Source organism: Sminthopsis crassicaudata, chromosome 6 (genome assembly GCF_048593235.1).
Source record: "Sminthopsis crassicaudata isolate SCR6 chromosome 6, ASM4859323v1, whole genome shotgun sequence".
In the NCBI taxonomy this organism is placed as follows: domain Eukaryota; kingdom Metazoa; phylum Chordata; class Mammalia; order Dasyuromorphia; family Dasyuridae; genus Sminthopsis; species Sminthopsis crassicaudata.
The window spans coordinates 146,366,442-146,387,010 of NC_133622.1; the positions used below are offsets into that span (position 1 = coordinate 146,366,442).

A 20,569-nucleotide genomic window follows, 5' to 3' on the forward strand; every position below is an offset into this window, starting at 1 on the left:
TGCTACAGTGGATAAAACTCTGGGTTTGGATTTTGTAAGATCTAAGTTCAAATCTTGCCTCAGATACATACTTTGTAACCCGGGACAAGTCACTGAAATAGCCTTCTTTCCTCTTCTGGAAAATGAAGGAGTTGAACTCGATGACCTCTAAGGTCCCTTCCAGCTTTAAATCTGTGAATCAAATATTAATTGTCTACTATGTGCCAGGCACAGTGCTAAGTGCTATGAATACTACAAAAGGCAAAAGCAGCCCCTGTTGACCTCAGGAGCTTACACTATACTGGGGGAAACATCATGGAAATGAATATGTACAAACAAGATAATTAAAACTAATGTCAAAAGGAATAATATTGGGTTTTCTTAAAGTAAGATATCTTTATCATTAAAAAAAAGTTATTGATACTCATTTAGTTCACAATAAAAACATTTTTTAAAGGAACCAACTAACTAAAAAGAAAAAAAAAGTTTTATGCAACTTTTAAAAGGATTTTAAAATTCTGTTCAGAAAAGAAGAGAGAGACCTTAAGACTATATTATGTAAGGAAATACAAAATAATTTTGGGACTGGGTATATAGGGAGAGTGCTATTACCTTAACAGGATACATTGATCATTTTTGCCAGTTTAGCAGAGGAGAGTATCTCTGTACTTGAGATAACTTTCTCTGTACCTCAAGCATTGTTAAGTTTGAGTGGGAAACCTATTTTGGCTCCCCTGTGAAGCAATGCCTAAAACTTCCTTTGTGGTCACTCTCTCCCCCATTGCTTCCTGATTTTGTTTATTTGTTCCCAAAACATTACAGTAACCACTCAACAGTGCACTCAACAATGGGATATCTGAAGGGCTAATGGTGCTTTGTGAGGCCCTAGCCTAGACCAACCACTAAACTTCCCTGATCCCAAGTTTCATCACTTGTGATAAAAAAGGATCGAAGAGGGTTGATTCTTTAAAATCTCTATCGCTTTTAAACTGTGAGTCTATTTTCCATTTTTATATTTAATCCTGTAATCCATTCTAAAATATGATGCTGTTTTGCATAGCAAAACCATTGAATTAGCACTCAAAACCATTTGTTGATTGATTTATGTTTGTCTTTTGCACCTCCACATCACAAATATTCTTCATGCTAAGCAAGATGCTTTCTCTAGAATGTTTTATTTTTTTTTTTAAGTCCTTCATCATCTTTTCTGTTCATAGGTAGAAGTGCCTTCCAGGTTTACACCTATTTTCAAATATAGCTTATTGCATAAACATACTAAGTTGTATGCTCATAGTTGTCTGGCTATTAGAATTTAAAAACTTTCTGTTTTAGGGAGTAAATACAACTGTGGATTTGTTTGTTTTTCAAGAAGTAGAGTGTTCTATTTATTAAATATCATCTTGTAAGTAAATTTCTGGATTTTTCTCATGTGCGGAAAACAGAAACTTTATGATTAATAATTAAATCAATTTTTGTTAGATCAAAAAGGTAGCCTACACAGAAACTTGCCACAAATGCTTTTGAAAGCACTTTATAATAGAAAGAGCATATGTTCTTGTGTATCCTGCTCCATCTAATAAATTAGATAGATCAGACTACTGTAGGTGTAGGTATGATTGCATTGATGGTGATGGTGATGGTAATATTTGTGCAGATGGAAGATTGCTATCTGGATCATTTTTTTAAAAAGCTATTTCATAGGGAAACTGTGAATAGGAAGATGATCTTGAGCAGGTGGACTTTTGTGAATATTGGGGCTTATATTTGCCTACTACTTAAGTACTAACAAGTTTTAAAGACTGCCCAAGTTGTTTACTGAAAATGTTTCATGTTGAATATTGTTTAAAATGAATAGAACACTGACTAAAACTTGGACTTTTTTTATTATTTGTTATACAGATGTCTCCTGTGTAATTCAGAATTTGTAAATTGAATTATATAAAACAAAGAGACATTAAAGGGATCTTATAGTGTGAATGCATTTACAAAGCAAAGAATCATTTTTATTTAAATAATTCCCTCAAATTGGCAAGTCCTAATTTTATATGGCATATGCCTAAGAATATGTTAATCTAACCTATGTGTCCTTTCTTTCCTTCCCCTCCTACCCCCTTCTACCCTCACTCTCCCTCTTTCTTTCTTTCCCTCTCCTCCTCCTCCTATCCCTTTCTACCTTCCTTTTTCTTTCTCCCTCATCCTGTCTCCCTCCAGTATGCTCATTTGTTTCTATTCTGTTAAAATGATAGTGAGATGAATTTAATCTTTTTCAAGTGTTTTAGAAATATATAGGGAAACCTTGCATTTTGTTTTTCTGTAAAGCACTAACTATTTTACTTATGGACTTTAAGTGTGCTCTTGATCTAATAGATTTTTTTTAAGTCAGCTTCATAGATAGGTCTTTACAATGCTTAATAGCAGATTTTTTTTCTGTATACCATTGAAATGAAATATGTATTACATATTAGTATAAATCAGTGGCATAACTTAACATGTAAAAACATGCAATAATAGGTGTATATTTTATGGAAATACATGATAGTTTATTTTAAGTTAATTTTCAAAGTCTATAAATGAGCTCTTTATACAAAATGTTATGCAAGGGTGAAGAATGATAGTTAAAGATTACAGTTGATGAGAAGGGTGCTTAGGTGCCTACCTACTTATTTATAGCTACTGTCTAGTTTATTGTTAATCTGTTTGATCTTGATATTCTCAAAGCTTTTTTCTCCCTTTCATTAATTTAGTTAAATTTTAAGCTGAATCTTTTTTAAACTTTCAAACTCTATGTGATTAGAATTTTTTGAGTTGATTAATAATTGCTCCTTTTTACCTGTCTTTTGGGAGACTTAAAAGTATGCCATCTATCAGGAGAAATGTTCTTCAGGCTTTATTATGACCAAGTAATCACCTTAGCAGTTATTATTAAGATGTCCCCTCATTAAGACTTTTTTTTTAAACCTGGTTTTCAATTCTGTGTTTCATTACGGAAGAATTTATGTTAATTTCCTTTCATAAATATAATTAAATGTAGCCTAAAGTTAATATCCTACAAGTCTTTTTATTTTGATACCCAATAAAAATAACCAAGAATTTTTAATAAGAGAAGTGAGTAGAAAGCTGTATTAAAAAAATAAATTAATTGAGGCAATTTTATCATAAAATCCTTGTTAATAATTTAAATATATCATTCCTATTAGTAGCCTTTACTTGGGTGGGTGAGATAAACATATTTTGGCATTTTCAAAACCATTTTGTTTTTTTGTAATTGACCAGCATAACAAGTATGTGAAATACCTCTAAATCTTTACCTGAAAGTGTATGATCTAATCTTAATTAGTGTGTTAAACTTAGAACTTAAAAAAAAAGGGGGTTCTTCAACTTGGGATCTTCTCTCCAGATCCCCATTCTTTGGAGTTTCCATGAGTGTCACCTGAAGAACATGGAACCATTGAAATTCAAATGTAGGTAGGTAAGTGTTTACACCAGCGCATGTGTTGATTGCCTTCTATCTCCCTGTATATGCATCTGTATTGCACCCCCTCAGTACCTCCCCCTTTTTCCTTCCCATAGATCATGTAGGGCCTGCGCCATCTTGACATCACGTAATTCTGTAATACTGTATTTTTTTTGTCAGTTTTTGTCTGTGGTGTGTATCAGGATCAAGAACAAGTCTTAAGACTTTAATGACATTGTGTTGTCTGTCTATAGACTGTCTTTCACATACATAATAAGTGTTTGCTATGTATGGGCCTGGGTCGCATTTTGTGAAGTATTGTGTTTGTTGAGCTCTAGAATACATCCACCTTGAGTTCTCTAGCCAGCTCTCACTTGGTGCAAGAGCCTTGGTGTTGCTATGATTTTATGGGCTCATTCAGTTATGTTGAGGAAAATACAAACTGTTTCTGGTTCTAAAAAATTCTTCTTATCATTAGCAAGGAAAAAGAGAGGAGAGAACTTTTTCTTCAGATATTACTAGAAAATATAAAATAGGTTGAAATAAATGATTGTTTTTTGTTCAGAGATGATTCTTACAAAATAAATCATAGTGCCATGGTTGACAGCTGTTAACCATTTGACTTCCATTAATGTGTTTTCTTTGGATGTCAGGGGAATATATTAAAGATTTATTTTTCTTATCAAATTATGAGTCAATGTCTTGCATATGGATGTGCACAACAATCATTCTAATAAACTACTTAATTGCAATAGCACTAAATTCTAATTCAGGATAAAGATTTTATAGTAAAAACTTTTTTGACATGTGAATTCAAATGAGCAAATTGAGATCTCCAGGCAAAAGATGTTAGAGTAATATACTACGTTGCCATTTCCCCTGAAAGTGTTGAGCACCAACACCTATGGCCCCAGTTTACTCTGACTTCATTTTATTGCTCACTGCCACGTTTGCCAGGAAGCTAATGAAATTTCAGATTTTTTTTCCTATCATGTGCTTAAATCTTCCAAAAGAATTAGGCAATTTTTTTTTAAATGTTTTTTTTAGGATGCCTAGTATTAACCCATACAGTAGAAAATCCTATGTTCTTTTGCCTCCTGGGTCTTTAGTGTTTGAGGAGAAAGCCATCTTATTTATCTATCCTGGACTTTAATTGTGTAGAGTTGAGAAATTTTAGGTGGACAGATAGGAAGGGCTAAAGCTGATCTGAAATGAGTCTGTCCCAATTAGGTGACTACCTGTTTTTCTTTATTTATTTGTATATATGGTATGTTTGTATGTGAGTATATAACTAATCTGGTTCTCAAGAGGCTTCAAAGAGCATTATTTTCTAGAAGCTAATTGATTTTTATGGATTCCAGCCATTTGTACCATTTGTCAGATGGTTGTGTTAAAATTTTTCCCCTGCCACAACTACAAGTATTGCTGCTTGAACCTATATGCAGCATTTTTGTTTTTGTTTTTGTTTTTGCTTTTCCTAATCCATTAGCTCTTATTTTCCCTGGCAACAAAATCTGATGTTAAAAGAGCAAGGAATCTGTGTTGGCAAAAATACCAAGGTAAGGTGAACGTTGAATCACTGATACATGGCATTCTCTTTCTGGACCATCCCTTCCAAAAAACTTGTCCTCCTTGATTTTCCCGGAGCATTGAATTTTGAGTTGATGCCAACAGAACTGAGGGGGTATGCAGTGCTCTTACATACACATATAAATACAAAACACAAAGATACACACACAGATTGGAGTTTGACCGACACTCAATGCATGCGCTAGTGCTCACGCTTACGTACTTGAAATTGAATAATTCAATAGCTCTGCGATATTTGAGGCGGTGCTCTCCCCCAAATCTAAAACAAACCAAAAAACCCTACAAAAATATTGCTAAGGAACAAGGATCTGCAGAAATGACCCAGTAGGAAAGAACTCTAGTGACTGGTAAGTAACTGAATTTTTTCCAATGTGCAAAGCTACACAGTGCATGATTTCTATAAATGTTCAAACTATGATAGTCAAATTATTCTATCTATATAGCTAAATTAAATCATTGTCAAATTTTGTGTTGACTTTTCTAGTATTTTTTTAAACTAGGCTTATTGTTGATTTTGCATAGTAAACTCCCTCTCCCATGGCAGATTTGTAGTCGCTTTCTATTTATTGTCTGGAAATGAAGTGATTTGCCCGGAAATAAAGTGATTTGCCCATGGTCAAATAGCCAATATCAGTGATAGAACTAAGTCCAGTTCTTCTTGACTTCAAGGTTGGCTCATTACTAACACAGTATTTCCCAATTTTTATATTAAGGAAAACCATACTTAACATAAAGGCTATTATTCTGTTTATTTTCCCCTCATACCTTCTAAATAATTTACTTCCACCAATGTTTTGTTTTTTCTCTGAGACCCCTTTTTAAAGATTCAAATTTCTAATTCTGATTTCTAATCCCATATTAGATTTGAAGCTATTTTAAGCCTGTAATGAATGAATCCTAATCTATAATTGTCCTCCCTTTTCAGATTTAAGGTTTTTTTATGTAAAGGGCTCCTTTCTTAAGGAAGTATTCCTCTTCCTTCACACTCACCTTCTAATATGGTTAAAATTTTCACAGAAACCCAATAAGATAAAACCCTATTCTGTATGTAAGTAATCTACTGAATTGTTTTCAAAAACATTTGGCTGCTGTTCTTTCTATAAGCTGTATTAAAAGTCATAAAAAGGAAAAATAACCCATTACTTCAGAGGCCACTAGCAAGATCTGAGGATCATGTATTTAGGAATGAAAGGGATTGGTAATGCTCTCAAAAGGAAACTGGGACTTAGAAAGATGAAGTGATATCCTTGAGGTCATATAAATAGTGAGAAGCAGAGCTTGGCTTGCATCCCATGTCCTATATTGCAGACCTAGTACTCTCCTCCAAATCATGCTGCTTCCCAATGACCAATGCTTCATAGTCATCCACCCCTTATCCACAAATGCAGATTGACTGTGATGCTAGCTGAGGCATGCATGCTGTGAATAGAAGTTGTTTTGCTGGAAATTCATAGATTTTTGTCTTTGATTAACCAAAAGGTAATTTAAAAGAACTTGGATAAAGTAACTTTAAAATGACATACTATTTTCAAGTTATTGGAAAATAATATTGTAGCTAGTAATGAAGAAAAGAATATTGTATAAACGTAAATATGTGATCCTCCTTCCACTTAACGTTTTTGCTAGGGAAGTTATTTTTGTTTTGTTTGGTTTTGTTTTTATCCTTTTGCTTTACTCTAGGTGCCTTTTTTTTTCTCATTGTCCAATGAAAAGCCATTGTGGAATTGTGAGGCACATATTGGGATGTTAAATTGGGATGTAGGAAAAGCCTGATGATAAATGTAACAAGTGCCCATTGACTCTTAACTCTGCTCACTTATAAAACCAGTGTTTTTCTCTTTATTACCGAGATATGTCATTATAAGTGTATAAAATGGACAATAGGAAAACACTTGTAAATAACCCACTTTTTTTCTTTTTCAAATTATGCTTCTTCCTAACAATACTGAAAGAAAATTCTACTTGCGGATATCCAGAAATAACTTGTTCCCTTTTATTATGCCTTTTTTATTACTCATTATAAAATACTGCCTTGGAGAATTCTGAGAATTTTTTCTTTTTCTTTCTTTCTTTCTGGCCTTTATTAATCTTGCTTTTTTCCTTTAAGCTTTTCATATTCTTCGTGATTTCCTGCAATTTCATTTACATACCAGATGACAACATTATGCACCATGCTTCTTAAAAGAGCCTGATGAAATAGTTTGGTAATTGGGTCTACTATGTAAATCTTTCTTGGTATTAAATTTCCATTTATTATTAGCAAGTCAAGTTCAAAAGTTTTGAGCTGGTAATATTCACGTTTTCAAGATAGAGCCCCATAGATACAGATGCTTTTCTTTATGGAGTTTTACTTCAAATTAAATAGCATTGAGTTCTCAGTTGAAAAAATGGGAGTCTTTTTATTTTATTTTTTTTTATATCCTACAGCTTTCTACTATTTTGTCAGTTCCCAGCTTTATTAATATTTTGTTTAGTAACGTGTCCTGATTTTTGTTTTTTGTTTTTTGTCTTTTTTTATAGATGCCCTACAAGCTCAACTTATCAATATGGGTGTTATTCCTACATTAGTGAAATTATTAGGCATCCACTGCCAAAATTCAGCTCTTACAGAGATGTGCCTTGTTGCATTTGGCAATTTAGCAGAACTCGGTAAGTTCTTAGTCACATGTCAAAGCATACCTTCCATTTAGTAATGTTTTGGTGAATTGAAGATGTGTGTATTAGATTAAACAAATGAATATAAATTGCATGCAAATATTCTTTTTCATGATGTTACCATATTTGTTAACATTGTGTAAGCAACTATATTGCCCTTTGAACTTAAGTTTACTCACTATAAGTAATATTTTACATTCTAAATGACATAATTTAAGATTTGTACTGTATCTTCACATTTTTACATAAGGTTGAGTCTGTAATCAACAATTATGCAATTTGAGGATTAGAAGAGGATGTAATTAATAAGCTTGTATCTGAATTATCAGCTAATATAACACCAGTTTTGACACTAAAGAGGAAAGAAGTATTTTATTCAGTAGAGAAGGAAAAAGTGAGTTGACAAAGAGTAAAGTTCATGATAAAAATTTTTGTAGAATACATTCTGACCTTCCTTATCTTATCCTTAAAAAAATACTTGACTTGGTCATCAATAGAGCCTGCCCTGTATCAGAGACATAAATGTTGAGTTGTATATTTATATATTCTTTTCTGCCAACTCTTAGTTCCTTATTTCAAATTTAGAGGATTAAGACATTATCCTTAACCACTGGAGAACTGGTTTCTAGCCATACTAACTTATTGGGTGCTTGACATACTGGAATTATATCTCCCACTTGAATGTATTTGCGCAGGCTGATTCCAGCGCTCCTGAATCCTTCTTCCCTGTTCAGTTTTTTCTCCAAGTGCTAGAACCAGAGTTTATTTATTCTTGGCACTACATAAAATTTAAGTCATTCTTATATAGCTTGAGGATCATACCTCCTGATATGTGAGTATACTTGCTTATATGTCCTTTCTTCCTCTATCCTCATCTCATTTCCACCAGCCATCACTGTTCCATCCCCGGTGCATCCCCATGCTCTTTTCCAACTTCCATCATTTTGATGAGAGTTAAAAAAGGGGAACCCTTTTGGGTCGGTGCAAGGATATTCTAGTGACAGCACAGAGTCCCCTGTAAAGGAATTTACAGGCCCAAAAACCTAGATTGATTAAAAAAAAAAAGGTTTATTGTAGAGTTTGGAAGTAAGATTAAAAGGTAGGAGAATACCAGAGCCAGGGTGGCTCCAGTGGGCAGAAATCCTTGACATAACCAGCATAAGAATGCCATGTTTGGGATCTCTGCAAAGAGTGGACTCCAGTCTGGCTCTTTTTATAATAGGAGGGCTTTGGACAATCCGAAGGGGCCCATGGGTGGAGCCAGCCTGAGCTTCAGTCAGGGTTAGAATTTGAATAGAATTCAGTGGGTCCTTAGATAAGGAAGAAGCTGTTTGTGGGGGTTGGGGAAACCTGAACAGATAGTGGGGGCTGCCATCAATTTTAGTGAAGCAGAGCTTTTACTCTTCTGTATTAGGGAGGAAAAGGGGACTTTGTATCCTTTTTATTCTGCAGGATGTCTTTTTTTTTTTTCCCTCAAAATTATAGGATAGAACAGAATAAGTTGCTTAAATTAACTCTAAGAAGGAAAATAACAATAATTCCTTGGAGAAGCAGTGATGGCTAAGAGTTTATGTCTCCACGGTTCCACACTGAGCTTTCTTTCACCATGTATGACTCAGAAATTCCAAGTTCAAAAGCTGCCCATGGTACTTGGTGACACCTCCTCCCTCAATACTCCCACCTCAGTTGAGCTGTAGGTGCCTTTCATCACTGTTCACACTTCACTTGATCCAAGCAAAAACTCCCTCTTTTTTTGTTTAATAATTTAGGGAAAGGAACTAATAGTGAGCATTAAAATAAGGCAGGCCTTATCCAGAGCCAGAGTACAAAAGGAATTTGGACCCAAGGGGGTTTGATTGGAGGGATCCTTCATAGAAAGGCCCAGGTTTTCTAAAAGTTCCCTCTTTCCTGGTCAGTACCTTCTAAGTCCTTCATGACCAGTCCAGAACCGTAATCGGTTATGTAAGTTCATGCCAACTGGATTCCCAAGAAAAAAATTATCTGACATAGATCATAGGTCATACTTTGACAAGGAATTTTTTTCAGAGCCTCATTAAAAGCAGTCTTTATTTCACTTTTAAAACAAATGTTCACTAGAGCAGATGAGCTGCTTCCTGGGAGAGAAGAGAATTAACTACTTTGGTTAACTAAGTATATCTAGTGAATTAATAAATGATATGGACTGATAATGAATATACTGAATTTAATTGATCTCATTTAGTAATGTCCCTGAGATAAGTCAAATCAGTTGATTAATTGAGCAATTACTATGTTTATAAAGATATGTAAATTATTCATTTCAAGCCTAAGCCCACTTAGTTTATACGTCATAGGATCTTGTCCACTATGTGGAAAATAATTTCAAATTCATGTAGAAACCTAGGTGCTAGGGTTACAAACATGAAGCCAGATATATCTCTTCTCTCATGGAACCCACCATCTAGTTTTTGGGGGAGGAACAAAAGGGAAAAAATACACACACACACACACACACACACAGAGAAAGAGAGAAAAAAGAGAGAAAGAGAGAGAGAGAGAGAGAGAGAGAGAGAGAGAGAGAGAGAGAGAGAGAGAGAGAGAGAGAGAGAGAGAATATAGCTTGTTAGTTGCATCAGAGAAATTGGAACAAAGTGATATTAAATTTTTGAGATGGAAAAACTCACTTTTACCAGGGGGGAATCAAGGAAGAGACTTAAGAGGCTCACTGGAAGACTGTTTTAATAGTCCAGTTTTGAGATAATGAGAACCTAACCCAGTATTGAAGCAATGAGGGTGATGAGGATCCCCATTGCCGTTTATGCAGGTTTTGCAAAAGAATTCATAAACCCCAAAAAGTACAGGTACAATGCTTGTGTCAAAAAAAAAAAGGGGGTTGATTTATTTACACTAAGAAGATAGCTTGCTAAGAAGGCAGCTTTCTTAGTGGGCAAAGAATACTGTTAGGATAATTTTTTTGTTTGCAACGATGGATTGATACTGAGAAGAAAATATCTTCATCAGTGGGCTAAATCCGGTAGGACATGCCTTCCTGATTAAAGAATTAGCAAAGGTGGGTTAACAACCCCACTCTCACCCCCAGTCTTGGCCATTTTTCCAAGCATATGCTAATATTGTCCAATATTGCTCAATAGATAATTAGCCTTAATCACTCAGTTGTCTGATTCCAGTGTACCTATTCAGAGTTTCAGCCCTTTACAAAAATAAATGAAAATAGGATATAATATGGAGAATATTAATTTGTGATTTTCTAAGTAAATATGCAGCACTGGACCTTTGAGTTTGACATCACTGTTCTAGAGTGCCTTCTACCACTTAAATGACTTTAAGACGATTACTAGTCAACCTTGAATTTGAGTGTTTAAGAAACCTGATGCTGGAAGCATTGAAGGAGGGAAAGAAACAAAAACATAGTAAAAACATTTATTGGCTTTCTGAAGAGTGAATATGGAAAAAGAAAAACTAGAAGCCCTGGTCTTTGTACACAGCCCAGTTCTTATTGGAGTGATGCCAATTCTTTGGATAGTGTATTTTATTATTGTAAAGGGGTGACCATGAGCAGCATCAAGGACAGCAGGGTTGCAGCAAAGATGATGACTTTTCCTGTAATAGTCCTCAACAGAGGCTAAAGATCATCCCCCTGTATCACCACCCACTCCCTGGCTCATCAGCCAGGACTTTTTCAGGTGGAGAGAAGATGGGGGATATAAAATCTTTACTCATGAGCGGTCTCTGGATTCACTCTCCCTTCTTGTTACAAAAAAGCACTGCTATCTCCCAACAGCATTACTTCTTGGTGCTCTCCATAGAAAAGAATTATACAAGGGCCTAATTTATAAGTTAAGGCCCTATCTCTTGCCATTGCTCATTCTTCTGAGCCACCTTCAGCTAACTGTCTGCTGTTACTGGGGCCCTCATCTCTATTAACAGCTCTTTGGCTGCTGCCACTGGGGTTTGTACCAGTCCCTATGCTGCTGGGATTAATTACTGCGCCCCCCCCCCCCCCCCCCCATGTCTTGAGTGTTGTCTCAGGTGCTGATATTGCCTCTTTCTGCCAGTGCAGGACAACTACGATTACTGGGGCTTGAGTTCTATTGCTTTTTCTATCTATGCTAGGTCAAGTGGCCTGAGTCTCTCCTCTTCTCTGCTAAGACAGAGTATTGCCTTAAACTTGAACTCTGTTGCATTATTGGGGCCTGATTCTTCCCTCATATGATTATTCCCAAATCTTTCTCCTCTATGCAAGGATTATGCTGACAGCCTGCCTTATCACTGTCCTCCTACATTTGTTAGGAATCTGTGGGTGCTATTCCTTCTAGGTTCTAAGTTTGCCTTCCTGTGCTGGGTCTGGCTGGCCAGAGTACCCTACCCTTGCCTGGTCCACCATAGTTAATATTGCCAGAAACTGCTACACTGGATAGTTTTGGGAACTCCAAAGGATTATGGCCAATTATACCAGGGCCTTAGTTCTTCCTTTTAGTGGTAATCCTCCTGCTACCAGTTGGCCCATTCTGCTCTCACCAGACCTGCCACCAAACTCTGAATGTCCAGATCAGGATTACTCATCTAGCTTCAGGGAAAGATAAAAAATGAGAGTCCTCTAAACTAATCTGTGTATTCTGTCTGCCATGTATAAATGTTTTGTTTGTTGTGTGCAGAGATCTCTCTCTGGAAGCTCCAGATGAAAGTGAGAGTGAAAACTTTTTAAACTGATGTAGCAGTTCTGCTTGTGCTCCATCAATAACTAGGATAAAGTTAACTCATATTTCCATAACTTCAATCCCAAAAATGTCTCTGAGTTCCATTGTCCTCCCAAATGCCTTCCACAATGGCTTGCACAAAAGAATCATAACCAAGTCAGTGAGGCACAATTCTAGTTGGTACTTCAAATGCCAAATTAAAATTAAGTAAAAATAAGCTCAAACAGTTCCTTTAACATAGTTGCTAGATAATCTTAAAATATCGGGATCTCCTTAGGTTTGAACACATTGCTACACTGTTGGGTTCCCTTGTGCTACTCCTCAGTTGGCTGTCTGTTTATATAGTTATTAGACTGATGACTGCTTGTTAAGCTATATTGTCACTTCTAAAAAGCTGTTCAAAACAGTGTACCACAATCACAGTATCGTTCTTAAAAATGTACTCTATATTCCCATCAATCTCTTTTTGCTGAATGCCATAGTTTACTCTATAAACCTGCAGATATTGGGATATTGACATTACAGATATTGGAGTGCTTCACCAGCACCATTTTTATAGTTATCCCCAAAAGTACCATTGGGAGCATGGAGTCCTCACTTTTCTGCATTGCCTATCCTTCAATTGAATGAGCTCATTCTAGTCCAACTCTGCATGACCACACAAATTGTTCTGAGCTGCGAATGACTTAGTTCAGGTCTTTAGTAATTGATGTTTGTTATTAAAGCGATTGGAGACATATGTTAGTCATCCAGCATGGCTAAAAGGAAATTTACTTTAACCCTAAGCAGGAGATGGATATTCAGGAAGGATATACATTATGGACATCCCGAATGTGTTCAGCAAAAAAACCCTCCTTTGCCTGGATTGCCCATTCATCAGCCAAGCTTGGAGACTTCATGTAAGTTTTCCTGGCTGTTTTGTACTCAGGCAGCTAGGAAGTGATGTCAGCAGCCCTGAACCTATAATCCCCTTGAACTAACTAAGGCTCTAAAGAGATCTCAGTACCTTTTAAGGAAGAACTAGCATATGAGGGAGAAGAGTTAATCTATTGCTATCACCACACTAGGCTTTATTTAGATTAGGCTGAAAGTAATGAGAAAAATACAAAAATTTCATTAATATGGTGCCTTACAATTTCCTGTGCAGTCATAGGGAAGGAAGTACATAAAATGTACACATGTATACTGCTCTTTTTCAGTCACATATACTGTCTTTTTTCTTCTAAATTAATTGGTACAGAATTCAAAGATTGCTCTATCCCTAAATTAGGATCTCTTATTGTTGCAATTTGAATGTAGGTGATTTTCTGTGAGTTTTAGGCATTTTAAAATGAAAAGGCTCAATCTGTCTCATTTCAAGTTCTATATTTGATGGCAAAGGCCTCTCTAAAATGAATGCTTTATGATAAATCAAGCTTGGTCTGTAGGGGGAAGGGAAAAGAAACATACACATGATTTTGGTATTCAAATGAGATTATTTTAAAAAGGGTATTCTGAGTACAGTCAGTGTAGACCTCTCTGGAGATCTGGTGGTGAGGGAAAGGAGAAGATGCTATGGTCTTTCAAAAGTAGTATGTAGAATAGTAGAGCGGCAACACCTAGTATGACTTCCTCCCTTTCTCCTTTTGAACAAAGAAAGTCCTGTCCCTAGTGCATACTAGGGATCCTTCACTTTTCCAGGTTTTCAAGAGAATGAGAGTTGGGGACAGGGGTTGAGGAGAGTAGTGATTAATGGGAAAGCAGGGTTTTGTGTGTTACCATCATTTCCAGATCTACCATTTGGATTTTTGGGCATTATACTTAGTTAATGGAATAAAAGAGAAAGAAGAAGCTATTGGGAAAGAGCCTCACTTATCCCATGGATAACTTTGAATGTGACCTCAGAACAAGCTCGGTTTTTATGTCTTTGTCTAATTTTTTGAGAAGCCCTTCCTTGCCTCAGTAGTCATGATTTCATACAAAAACTAAAGGTATCCAAATTTATATCCTGAACTTCTGATATAGCTCATTTTCCTGAATAGGCTAATATTCACTCAGAGCCTTTTATTCAGTACTTCTTCACTAAATTGTTTTTGCTTACGTGATGTGGGTCACTAGTAAGAGCCTAGGCCTAAAACAAACCCTAAGGCAAACTCCCAGGATCTCTAGAACTTAACTCCAAAGAATATGGGAGGTCTAATAGCTGGGATGGTCCTCAATTAGCTGGAGCTACTTTCTTTTTAACAAAGTCTCTTTCATCTTAGATCTTTTCATCACCCATTCTTTCCAACTTTTATTGCTCACAAAAATCTATCTCTTTCTGAAAGTTATATCCCTTGACATGCTAAGCTGGAAAGAATCAGCCAGATCTTTTCTTCCCATCTATTACTTCCATCATCACTTTCTACTATATCCTCCTTTGAGGTTTACTAATTTATCTGTACCACTCTGTTGAGATGTAATAATTTTGTTACTCAAAGAGTCTTTGTGCCAGTTCAATCCTGGGCTATTTTTTCTACCTATTCTTCCTGTCTTGTGCCAAGACAAGAACTTCATATGTGTTTGTGGACATATGACCTAATTCACCAGGCTCCCTAAAGCCCATGATTTATATCTTCATCATTGTACCTCTTATACCCACAGAGATCCTCATGCCTTAGATCTCTCCAAATTGTTAGCATGTATATAGTGCTTTAAGGTTTGCAAAGTTCTTTACCAATATTATCTCATTTTATTCTCATAACAATTTTGGGAGGAAGGTTCTCTTATTATCCCCATTTTACAGATGAGTAAATTGAGACAAATAGAGACCAAGTGACTTGCCCAAGTGTTAGACTTGAATATAAGTCTTGATTCCAGGCTCACTGTTCTATGTATTCTGTCATCTAACTATCATCCATACAGCAATAATAGAGACTTGTTAAGTTTCCCCCTTATTATAATCCATTTTTTTCTATTTTTTGCCTTTCCCTCTCTCTTCTTTATTCTATTGGTTGTCCTCATCATAATCTCCAGTTCCTCCATTCATCAATGTTTTCATGATCAGTCACTTTTTCTTGGCCTTGCTGAGCATCTCTTCATTTTTGAGCCTCCTCAGAAAAAGGTCATCCAGAGAGTTGTCTAAATGCATATTTTAAAACCCCATTGCATCTGCACTTAGGCTACGTGCCTTTACTGTTATCTTTGAGCAAGAGGTGGCCTTTCTTTGCGTTATGGCCAGCCCCTTTAATTGTGCCTTAGATTTTATCTCTTGCATGGCCGCCAATAGAGCAGTAATGAACTGAACCAGCTACACCCAGCAAAAGAACTCTGGGAGATGACTATGAACCACTACATAGAATTCCCAATCCCACCTGCATTTTTGATTTTTGATTTCCTTCATGGGCTAATTGTACACTATTTCAAGGTCCGATTCTTTTTGTACAGCAAAACAACTATTTGGACATGTATACATATATTGTATTTAATTTACATTTTAACATATTTAACATATATTGGTCAGCCTGCCATCTGGGGGAAGGGGTAAGAGAAAGGAGGGGAAAAGTTGGAACAAAAGGTTTTACAATTGTCCTTGCTAAAAAATTACCCATGCATATATCTTGTAACTAAAAAGCTATAATAACAAAAAAGAAAAAAAAAATTTATCTCCTGTATCAGCTTGCCCCTTGATCATTCCTTCTCTTATCTTCATTCTGTCTTAGCCACTGACTTCCTTACTGTACAAGTGTGCCAAATCTGATTCATCCTTAAAAAAAAAAAAATCTTCAATGAGGACTCCCATATCCTCTCAAGACATCATATTGTGTCTCTTCAAACTGCCAAGAAATAACTGTCTATTCCTCTTGCCTCCGCTTTCTCTTACACTTACTCACTTCTTAGTCATTATAATCAATCAGACTTCTGACTCCACACAACTCACTCTGCTGAAACTGCTCTAAGAATCCAAGGTTGCATGTTCTCATTCCTCTGTCAAAACAAATCATTAGTTGCTACTTGTCTCTTAGTTTCTGCAGTTGTCTTGTTTCCTGATCCTTTTGAAGCAGTTTGTCCTGTTAGCCATGTCTTCCTGAATGTTTTTTCATCACTTAAATTCCATGACATCACTTTCTCTTCCTGCCCATCTAATTATTTCTTTTCCATCTCTTTTGCTGGTTTCTTTTTCTCCATTTCCTACTTCCCTCAAAATTCTGTTCTTTCTATTCTCTTTTGGTGATTTTATCCGGTTTCATGGACTCAATTATGGTCTCTCTGCAAATTACTCCTAAATCTCTCTATCCAGTTGTGGTCCAATACTCTTAGTCACCAATTTTTATAATCTTGGAATCATTCTTTATTCTTCCAATTCTTTCAACCCAATATCCAATCAAATGCTAAATCTTGTCACTTTTAGCTATTCAACACTGTCAGTATCCTTTCATTTTTATCAACTTTTTGGCAGTTGGTCTCCTTAGTTCCTTTCTCTCCCCTCTCTAATTCACTATACACACAACTGCTAAAATAACATTCCTAGGTCTTTATGATGGCACATTCTTGCTTAAGAATTTTCAATAATTCTGTATTGCTTCTAGGATAAAATATAAATATCTCACTTTGTATTTCAGAACCTCTACTATCTAGCCTTGACCTGCTTTTCCAACATTTTCTCACATTATTTGCATACCTACATTCTACATTCCAACTGAACTGAGTGAATTGCTAGTTGTTTTTAGACCTTCATAGTCAGTTTCTCATTTGTACAAAACCTGTAATGTACTCTTGTCTCATCTTTTCTTCTCTGAATATTTTGGTTTCTTCAAGACCAAAGTCAGATTGATGTCTTTATGGCTTTTCTAATTCCTTAACTGTTAATTCTCTCTCCATCCATAAAATCATTTGTATTTACTTGTCTCTTTACACAATTTTTTTCTCTGCTGTTAGATTAAAAGCTCCTTTTGGGAAGGAGTGCCATTCTCTTTCCCTCATACCCTTGGCTTCGTGCCCAGTACAAAGATTTGTTGAATTAAAATGGGTAAATAGAGAGAAGTATTTGTAGAAAGTTGGTCTGATTTAACTGGAGCATAGGATACTTGAAAAAGATAAAACTGGAAAAAGGAGAATGAAGACAAACTACATAGGACCTTGATTATTAAGCCAAAAAGTTTACATTGTATTCCTCAGAGAGTAGAAGACCTATTTAGATAGATCTTCCTATTTAGATATTAAATAGATAGTAGTGCCCTTGACAGAAACATCGATGATTAAGACAATGATGCATTCCATTTTGGACATGGTGAGTTAACAATGAGAGATTGTGGGAAGCTAGCTATTCAGGAGGAACTTCTTTTGGACTTTAGGGATTTTAGAAAAGATCACCACTCTAATCTCTCTAACTAGGAGACTGTTTTTGGCAATTATCAGAATTGGTGGAGGTCGATTATGTAGTGGTTGTGGGTCTTGGACAGGACAGTCACAATAGGTACCCATGTTAGGGCCTGGGGATAACCATTGTTTGTGTGTGAAAGGGACAGAGTGTAGGCGAAAACCTTAATCTAAATCGGACTACCAGTGACAGTAAAAAAAAAAAAAAAAAAAATTCGGGAGAAGGAAATAGAAAGATAATGAATTCAGTATGTTGAATTTGAAGTGTTAATGGGAACAGAGGTGAAGGGAATATCCAAAAGGTCCTCTGACAGCTTATTGGAGAAAAGAATGGCCCATATAGGTTTGGGAGTCCTCACAGGGCTAGGGTTTGAATTCTTGAGAGTCTATAATGAGTGTAGGCTAAGAGATGGAAAATATTTACTTTTAGATGATAGGAGAAGAAAAGTACAGGGAGAGACAAAAGAACCCAGGGACATGCTATTGGAGGCAGCATGGTGCAGTAGAAGAGGGGTCTTCCATAAAGGACCTGGATTCAAATCTTCCTGCTGAGATTTATTACCTGGGTTTCATTTTCTTCCTATCTATATCTATATTCCTATATGAAGGTATTGCACCTCCAGATTCAAATCTATGATCTATATCACAGAAGCCAAGGAAAAAGGATTAAGAATGAGGGACATGTGGGGCAGCTAGATGGTGCAGTAGATAGGGCACCAGTCCTGAAGTCAAGTCAAGAGGAACTGAGTTCAAATTTGACCTCAGACACTTAACATTTCCTAGTTGTGTGGGCAAGGCACTTAACCCTAATTGCCTCAGGAAAAAAAACAAACAAACAAAAAAAACGCATCTGTGCTAAGATTTAATTAAAGTACTTTACTGACTTTTTCAAAGGAATTGGTAAGGTAATGAGTCTGAGGGAAGGCAGTCACTTTATTGCATCTAGCAATGAAGAGGTCAATGATGTCATCTAATAGAAGCCAGATTAGAAAGTGCTGAGGAGAGAGACAGTCAGACAGAGACAGAGAATACAGATTACACGTAATTCCCAATATATGCTCTCTTGTCTTTAATATAAACTTTTCCCTGAATAGCTGAAATAGAGAACAATCTACTTTGTCTCAAGAGAGGGCAGGCTTTGTAAATACCATTAGTAACTTCTTTTACATAGAACTTTTCACCTAACTTGAAATCAGAAATTTAATATAGTAATTATAGACCACAAATATGCACATATCCCTTCCTATAAATATCTTTTAGACTATTTAAGGCATTTGAAAAGCCAAAGCTGTTCTTTCCAGAAATGGGGAAGAAAAAAGGGAGGATCAAAGGGTTCTACCTCTTGCTCTTGATGGGACCCCAGAGGCCATTTTGCTCAACTTCTTCATTTGCATATGGAAAGCAAGGTCCAGGGGGTTAAGTGATTTCCCTGAAGTCATATAGTATGTGTCAGAACCAAGATTCACCTAGGTTCTGTCACTCTTCAGTTCATTTCCCTTTAGACTACACTGCAGAGATGATAATTCACTCAAAGTGATGCCAGATTGTAGTAGAGCTAATGTCTGAAATATAAGCTGTGTCAGCAAGATTGTTATTTATTCTTTGGGTTCATATTCCTTTCTGTCTGAATGTGTGTCTGTACATGCATGCCTCATTGTTGATTTTGCTGCCAAGTAGATAAAAAATATCTTAATATAAACAGACTTCTGCTTTTGACAGGTCCCTGAACAGTAGAGTTATTTTTAGTTAAATTGATGCCCATTTTTATTTTAAAATTTTAGATAATGAAAAAGGAATGTGTTGTCAGGTCACCTCAAATAGCTAATACTGAAATTATATATATATATAGCAAATATATAGAGATATAAACATACATAAACATATGTTTTAGTAACAATGTTTTATAGCTAAGAAATTATTATTTAAAAAAAAATACACAGTTAGACATTCTTAGAAACCAATATTTCTTTTTCTTTCCAAATGATATTTCTTAATTCAATCCTCAAATCATATTTATAAATGAAGCTTCTTGTTGAAAGGCTTATGAAAATCTAGTGATTCAAATGTCAGGATGTTCTGGCTGTGTTCCATGTTGGTCATATCATTCTGCCCACCTGAGTTTCTCCTGAAGTATCAGTTGAAGATGCAATCCTTTAATTCCTTTATTAAATAACAGTATATTGTTGCTCTGTGCTGTCAAATATAAGCTAAGTACAATCCCAGGGGAGATTGTGAAGTTTTATATTAGTTTCAGTTTGATAAATGTTTTGGGCACTGGGATATGGATTGGAAATGTAAGAATGCAAGAATGTTAATGCTATGTTTTGATAGAGGAATGAAAGCCAGTAACTGGATATAAGACTACCTTAGCCATGTCAGAATTAATTTCATGCTTGTGAAATTAATTTCATTTCAAAAATTGCCTGGAGCAGAATAACAGTAGACAATATGTAGGCATGTTTACATCATCTTCATCTTGAATAAACTGTCTCCTTCGGAGGAATTATGGTTCTTGCAGAGCTTAAATCTTAGGGCTTTGGGGGATTTCTTGAAAAAGATCTTTGACCCTTCCCCTACTTTGTGAAAATAAAGGGAATCCTACACACACACACACACACACACACACACACACACACACACACACACACACACACACACACACACTCCTATGGAACTAGTTTTCATCACATTGGTACCCTTCTGCCAAATGTTTCAGCTTACAAAAAAGTAATGAGACTCAGATCTGTTCTAGACAATCAGTTTCTGTTGATTCTTTCTCATACCTAAAAAACACTCTTCTTTTGCCTCTCTCTCTTAGAAATCCCTGACTTTTTTTGAGACTCAGTTAAAAGGCTTT

The 20,569-nt window shown here is 35.8% G+C and overlaps 1 protein-coding gene across 6 annotated transcripts in view; it reads left to right on the forward strand.

Moving 5' to 3' along the window:
- Positions 1-20,569, forward strand: part of RAP1GDS1 (Rap1 GTPase-GDP dissociation stimulator 1) — a 216,152-nt gene that overhangs the window by 158,069 nt on the left and 37,514 nt on the right. For all 6 annotated transcript variants that reach the window (XM_074273052.1, XM_074273053.1, XM_074273054.1 and 3 more), the window contains one exon: positions 7,544-7,672. In XM_074273052.1, coding sequence (XP_074129153.1) covers positions 7,544-7,672 — 129 coding nt within the window. The remainder of the gene's footprint in view (positions 1-7,543; positions 7,673-20,569) is intronic.